The sequence below is a fragment of the Adiantum capillus-veneris genome, chromosome 1, assembly GCF_014529385.1.
Source record: "Adiantum capillus-veneris isolate H3 chromosome 1, ASM1452938v2, whole genome shotgun sequence".
NCBI classification, from domain to species: domain Eukaryota; kingdom Viridiplantae; phylum Streptophyta; class Polypodiopsida; order Polypodiales; family Pteridaceae; genus Adiantum; species Adiantum capillus-veneris.
The window spans coordinates 152251193-152258957 of NC_140931.1; the positions used below are offsets into that span (position 1 = coordinate 152251193).

The 7765-nt window shown below is 43.7% G+C and overlaps 1 protein-coding gene across 1 annotated transcript; it reads left to right on the forward strand.

Moving 5' to 3' along the window:
• The first annotated feature begins 618 nt into the window (after window positions 1–618).
• Window positions 619–4946, forward strand: LOC147465813 (uncharacterized). Its single transcript, XM_086522143.1, has 3 exons — window positions 619–922; window positions 4238–4378; window positions 4482–4946. Exons 1-2 carry the CDS (start codon window positions 652–654, stop codon window positions 4315–4317), a joined length of 351 nt encoding a protein of 116 aa, XP_086378269.1. The 5' UTR covers window positions 619–651; the 3' UTR covers window positions 4318–4378; window positions 4482–4946.
• The last annotated feature ends 2819 nt before the right edge of the window (window positions 4947–7765 follow it).

Sequence of the window (7765 nt, forward strand, 5' to 3'; positions counted from 1 at the left end):
ATTGTTGTATGCCACATAGGCTACACGTTGCAGCTTTGTATGAAAGCCATTTTGTAGAATTGCAAATTGGATTTTGCCACATCCGATGTTCGGATGTCCTTAGTCCTGCCACTCTTTTGTCCACTAGTTGTGAAACCCACCTAGGGTTTACATATAAAAAGGGGGAGCCTATTAAGGAGAAATTTCTTTTTCATTACCGCTAATCCGCCTCCTGATGCTCTTTGCTCGCCCTCTTTGAGCAGAGCACAGCATCAATAGTGATGCACATGTCTGAGAGCTCGCACAGCGGCTTTATGATGATAATTTGAATAGCGTAGAAATTTCTTTTTCTCATTAGCGCTATTTCGCCTCCTGATGCTCTTTGCTCGCCCTCTTTGAGCAGAGCACAACATGAATAGTGATGCACATGTCTGAGAGCTCGTGCAACGGCTCTATGATGATTAATTTGAATAGCATAGAACTTTCTTTACCTCGATTATTTCATACCAATTTTTGGAACGGAGCAAGAGGAGGCATGCCACTTGACATCCGTTGATTTGAGAAAGTTAATTTTGGTGCGCAAAGTGAGTCAAAGATATACTTAGCCGGGGCGGGAGGGGAGGGGAGGGGGGGGGGGAGCGCGCGCTACTAGCGTTGCGCTGTTTTCAGCAAATGCGAAGCGAGAGCCTCTCCCTAGGCACAATCACCTACGCTCGCATCTTGCAGGCTCCCCAGGCACAATCACCTACGCGTGCATCTTGCAGGCATGTACCTACGCGTGCAGCATGTGCCTCTACGCAAGATGTTGATTTAAAGGGCACCAAGACAAACCAGTCTTCCTCTGGCAGCGCCGTGCAGAGGTCTCGGCAGAACCTGCGGGCTGTTGTGCAGACCACAGCGGATGCCCGGCTCCATGCTGTCTATGAGCAATCTGACAACATAGGTAGCTCCTTCGACTACACACGCTCTCTTTAACGGTCTTGAAAATTTGAATGGCGATGACAGAATATGTGCTTTAAATTTATCATCGCCCATTGCTTCAGTGTAAATACCGGCAAATGCTTCAACTCTTGACCTAGATATATTTTTGGCAAGGCCTGCAGCCGCCTGATGCATGTTTCTGCGTCATAGCACAAAACTAGTATCAATGATTTACAGGGTGATGGGCTGTCAAGCAGGAAGTACAAGCACTATATTTTTACCATAAAAGTGCACAGGAATGTACTTGCAGAAAATTAGAAAGAGAAGCTTTTAGAAGAACAGGCTAAAAAGTCTTGATTACAGAGAAAAGAATCTAAATACAAGCCTGAGATGTAGGTTGTACATTTCACAACTTCATGAGCTACAACTAATACACAACGTAGACCTTAATATGATCTCAACACATCATATTTGCGCTTCAAATGTAGTTCAGGAAGCTTTTCGTAAGTGTTCAACTTTTGCATCAGTACTAACGTAAATATCTGTATTCTTGTACTTTGTACACTGAAAATTGCATGCTGAACATTAACCAGCTTTTACTGCTAAGATAGGCCTGCATTCATGTCGAAGACGAAAAGCTGGTGCCTTCGAGGGCCTCAATGAAAGATTGGAATGTTGTGAGTTGAGTTGGGAGCAGGGCAAGGGCAAATGCATTTGTCGGCCAGCTTTGTCAAGACGCCAATATGCCAATGCCACGGCCTGGCCACAAGTCAAATAATTGCCATTTACTGAATGCTTCACTAGCTTGCCGGTGCAGCCACTACCTGCAGCTGCATGCCGATCCAACTTGCAAGCATGAGTACAGTTACTAGAGCTAGCTGCTGATACAGAGTGACATGAATGGTAGCTCCCATCCTTGCGGCGTGGGTCGAGACGAGCGGGCTGCCTCATTATCTACCTCTTGCTTCAACTGGCCACCGGCTCTCATGACATTGTGAAAGACCCGTAATGGAGTGCGTAAAAGGCGACCCTTCTTTGCCAACAGGTCAGCAATGTCGTTGCCTCGGACACCTGTATGCCCGTCTACCCTTTTGATCCTCACATGGGTACTAGGCAGTAGGCATTGTGCACCTCGGACAATGCGCTCCACAATAGCCTGCTTCATATGGGATATGTCTTGAATAGAGCCCAAATTGTATATAGATGATGCTGAGGGTGTGGATGTCTGCATTTTGGTAGCTGATATCTGGCGAGCGTACCTGCCAATGGTTCTGAGAGCATTGCGGCAATCGGTCCATATGGTTAAAAGCTCACATGTAGTGCTACTTTTAATGAGTCCATACTGATGGACAGTCTCTAGGGCTAAGCAAATGGCCATCAACTCACAGAGCTCAGAGCCAGCACTAGCAAGCAAGCTGGTGTTGCTACTGGAATGATCCACATATAGCAAGGAGAGCTAGCGCAGGAGAGAATTTAGGTTTCGGGCGAAGCCGAGGTTGTTCCCGTCAAAATAAATGCCACAACCCGCGGTGGCGTAACTGTATATGTCGTCCTTGGCCGGCATCGTGCCATTGATGTGTTGTTTGAAGGAGCCGTTTGTGTAGACATGAAGAGCAGTAGTACTAGTTGTTGTGTCAGTGAAGTGGGTGATGGCTGGATTGCACTTCTCAAGGTCAATATAGATATTGGGCTGAGGATATTGATCATGGGGTACCATATTGACGTCCACAGCTAATATTAATATTTCGCATTTGCTTCCTGGCCAAGTAGCACTCTCTCTCCAGGCACAATCACCTATGCTCGCATCTTGCAGGCATGTACCTACGCGTGCATCTTGCAGGCATGTGCCTCTATGCAAGATGCTGATAAGGGCACAAAAATTCAGAGGCTCTTGAAAAGAGATGCTGTACGTAGCACTGCCTTTGTTGATATGTATGCCAAATGTGGTGTACTACATAAAGCACAAGTGCTTGAGGGGCTTCTCGTCATCTCTTCAAATTCCTTGATCGTGGCCAGAAGCTCTGCGTTGTTTTCAGCAAATGAGAAGCAATTACCTATGCGTGCATCTTGAAGGCATGTAGCTCTACGGCTTGAAAATTCACTCTGATATTGTTAGTTAGGGGTTGTTGCAAAAGAATGTCGTGCTTGGGAATGCTGTGGTTGATCTGTATGCCAAATGTGGTGCACTTCAAAAAGCACAAAACATGCTTGAGGAGCTTCTTGTCGGGAATGTCGTCTCTTGGAGTGCATTGATTAGGGGATACGCACAGGGCCAGAAAGCTCTAGGCTAATTTCAGAGGATGCAAAGCAAGGGCCTCTTTCCATATGCAATCACATATGCGTGCATCTTGAAGGCATGTGGCTCTGCGCAAGATGCTGATATGGATGGGTATAAAAATTCACGCATGTGGCTCTACGCAAGATGCTATTATGGGCTTAAAAGTTCACTCTAATATTGTTAGCTAGGGGTTGTTGCAAAAAAATGTTGTGCTTGGCAATGCCTTGGTTGATATGTATGCCAAATGTGGTGCACTTCAAAAAGCACAAAACGTGCTTGAGGAGCTTCCTGTCTAGATTGTCGTCTCTTGGAGTGCATTGATTTCGGGATTCGTGCAATAGGAGCAGGACAGAAAGCTCTAAGCTGTTTTCAACAGATGCAAAGTGACGGCCTCTCTCCAGATGCAATCACATACGCGTGTATCTTGAAGGCATGTAGCTCTACACAAGATGCTGATATGGGCATAAAAATTCACACTAATATTGTTAGTGAGGGGTTGTTGAAAAAAGATGTCGTGCTTGGCAATGCCTTGGTTGACATGTTTGCTAAATGTGGTGCACTTCACAGAGCACAAAAAGTGCTTGAGGAGCTTTTTGTCTAGAGTGTGGACTCTATGAAAGCACTACTTGCAAGATTTTCCACACAGGGACAGGGCCAGAAAACTCTAGTCTGTTTTCAACAGATGCAAAGCGAGGACCTCTCTCCAGATGCAATCACCTATGCATGCATCTTTAAGGTATGTGAATCTATGCAAGGTGTTGATATGGGCACAAAAATTCACAATTATATTGTTAGTCAGAAGCTCTTGAAAAAGGTGTCGTGCTTGGCATTGCCTTGATCGATTTATATGCCAAATGTGGTGGGCTTCAGAAAGCACAAAAAGTGCTTGAGAAGCTTCTTGTTTGGAATATCGTCTATTGGAATGGAGACGACCTGCAGTAGAAATTTACAGCAATTAGGCAAGTGTATTTTGAGAGAGAGCGTATATACTGTTGGAGTCATGGTGTATTTGATGGCGGTAATCTTGCCTAGGAAACTCACTCGGTCTGCTGGTTGCAGGTTTGGCCATGGATGCCATAGATATCACAGAAACGATGACGCAAAACACATACTACTGGCAAGGTGGTGCAACAGCGTAAGGAAGGTCTAGGAGCCGATACATCCAAGATTGTGCTTTGATACAAATGACCAATACCAAAGGTACATTTATATTCTGTATTTCGATTTCGTTTAAGTTATCTCGAAAGCATCATGTGCACATTAAAGCAATGAATTTACATCAGTTTTATTGAAAACATTGTAGATGAAGGTGACAAGGACTGAAGAACTTATGTGATGTCTGACAAAGAGACACATGGGATTACACCATGGCATGGCAACCTAGGATGGTACATGTTATCGGTAATGAGTTCTTCTTGGTGCAAATGCGGTATTTTTACCATAAGAGAGTCCCTCAAACACTTGAGGAGAAGCATAAGTCCCCCTTCAACACTAGAGAGGATAAAAGTGGCGGGGGAAGGGCACATTCCCTACGATATTATTATAAATGTGGAGAACGGTGCCAACTCCACACCATACGTATGTATGGTTTTCTTTTTTTGGATGGGTACAAGCATCCCAATGCACGAAATGCATTTTCTTTCATCTTTAAAATTTACTATTTGCAAATTTTCTCCTCCACACATCCGTTAATGCCAAATTTCATTTGTCTTGCGAGGTCGTGGAGCTTTTGGTAAAAGCTTCGAGGAGATACTACGAAACCGCTGAAATAAGAGACGATATAAGGTGAAAGGTACAACAGTGCTCGTTTTCTTCATTTCACACCATTTCCACAATGCATCAATCAAGGCAAACTAGTTCTCTCATTACTGCTATTCCGCCTCCTGATGCTCTTTGCTCGCCCTCTTTGAGCAGAGCGCAGCATCAACAGTGATCCACATGTCTGAGAGCTCGCGCAGCGGCTTTATGATGATTAATTTGAATAGCGTAGAAACCACGAGTCCTGCACATTTCTTTCCCATTATGGGCCTGCTTAGAGAGAACGATTTGAGAGTTTAGTCCTCCCGAGTGTGCGCGCTACATCTCTACTCTAGTGTGCGAGAGAGAGAGAGAGAGAGAGAGAGAGAGAGAGAGAGAGAGAGAGAGAGAGAGAGAGAGAGAGAGAGAGAGAGAAACTTCTCTGTGTGTGACTGTGGGAGAGAGAGTGAGTGACAAACTTCGAATGCAAAGTGAGGACGGGGGCGCACGGGAAGGCGATCATGCTTGCTTGCTCTGTATACTATTCATGGGGTTGACTATTCTGTAACTATGCGTTCGCACACAGTGAGTTCCTTTACTTGGAAGAGTTTAGGTCTAGTCGACCCCCTAGAGGGGGAATCTCTTCCAATGCGAGAGGCCTCCAGGAATTAATATGGTCTTATTCTTTAAATAAAAATGAAGAAAGAAATTTATTTTCTTTCTGGCAGTGAAACCTGTAAGATGGGAGACGAGATGTTATTTGTGAGGAGACCCTTTCACTCACTTAGAGAATTTAACCTTTACAGTATAGATATAGGGAAAGCCTTAGATTTAAAAGCTTAGTTTTATTTCCAAAGTGATAGGAGGTTTTAACGGCTTAGATATTCTTAGGAGAAACATGGATACCCATTAATATTAGGTCGTCAAACGCCACTAATATACATTAGGTCGTCACTCGCGGGAGATGTACAAGCCTGAGTGCTTGCTCATTCACTCAATGGGTTCACTTCAACAACATTATTAAACAATCCAACGCACGATCTGTGAATGTGGTTCTGTCTAAGCAAAACCTTCAAAGGTTAAATCCAGTAGAGCGCCTTGTCGGGCTTTCTTTACAGAAAGCTTTGCTTTTGACTTTTTGCTTTCTGAGCACCTATATAAGGCTTTTCACTTTCTTGGTTATTTCTCTTATGTTTCATGAGAGTGTTCTGAAGAATCTATTCATGGCGGATTACATAGATCATTGCGATCAGATTGATTCTCCACGTCGTCGCAGGCCCTGACTCCACACACGGAAACCTTATCATCGTTGCAAGCATCAAGTTACTGTTGCAAAGAATGACAGTATTTCTGCAATGGAGAAGGCTTGCTTGGATCTCTCTGATCCTCGTAGCAAGGCCTTCCACGTAGTGTATCACTTTCACAGAAGTAAGTCCGTTATTGTCCGGAGTGCATCAAATTCCCTAAGTCCCTCTACTCCTTACTATGAAGATCCAAATCTTGGTGAGGATGCTTCTAGTTCAATTGTGTGTGTCATGTGCGTCTTAAAAGGACCAAACGGGGAAGAAGCGCAAAATTTAGGTACCAGGTTTCACGTCTCGTGCAACATTGCCATGACTGCCAGCTATGTCTTTTGTAATAAGGACGGATGGCAAATTAAAGACTTCAGAAGCTTGGACGGCACGCATGTGAAGGATTTTGCTTTGGAGTCGCAAGGATCTGTTAGCAGTAAAACCAATTTATTCTATCAGAGAAAAGGCTACTCGGCTCTATGCTCAACCCTACCTTTGTCCGTAACAGGCCATTACTTTGGATTCTTTCTTTCGTCGGATAGTTCTGAGCGGTTTTTACTACCTTGCTGTCCTTCATAATGTAAATGCAGTGATTTCGTATCTTATTCTTCTTCCGGGCTGTTTGTGAGGTCTTGACTAAGGCTGATGAAGAGCTTGTCAACTTAAATCCGTCTTTCACAGAGGTTTGGAAGTCATACGTTGTTTGTATGAAAGATGTTATTGCTAAAGAAAAGGTGTCATTAGCTCAGTCTTCCATATTCAACGGCGATATTAAAGCCGAAGCATTGAAATTGGCCAAGCTAAAGTTGATGTCCATGTTGGAGGAAACATCAAAGGATTTTTCATCGGTGATAAGCTCTTGTTTCAAAGTATTTTTCATCGGTGATAAGCTCTGTTCTGTTGGTGCATTGTTGGCTCATAATTCTGCTTTTGGAAGTGCAAACTGCTCAACAGTATGCGGGAGCTCTGGTGGTGTTATATGTCCCATGTCCTTAAAACGTTTCTTTGTTGGGATTCACTCTTCTGGCCCGTATGAGGAAGATATGAATCTCTTCAGATTAACCGATAACCTTGCTTTTGTAACATAGTATATTGCCTAGGTAATTTTGAGCCTTCCATCAAGAGGAGATGAGTTTTGATATCAGGCCTTTTTTGCATTGGCTTCTCCCTCTGCACTTCTCTCTCTTTAATCTTCAACAACAGTCTTGTGAAGATAAAGCCAATGCAAAAAAGGTCTGAGATCAAACCTCGCCAAAATTTGTTTCTTTTTGATGGAAGGCTCGAAATTACATAGGCAATATACTCTCTTACAAAAGCATGGTTATTGGTTGATGTGAAGAGATTCATATCTTCCTCATACAGACCAGCAGATGAATCCCAACAAAGAAACATTTTAAAGACATGGAACATACAACACCACCAAAGCTCCCGCATAATGTTGAGCAGTTTGCACTTCCAAAAGCAAAATTATGAGCCAACAATGCACCAACAGAACAGAGCTTATCGCTAATAAAAAATCCTTTGATGTTTCCTCCAACATGGACATCAACTTTAGCTT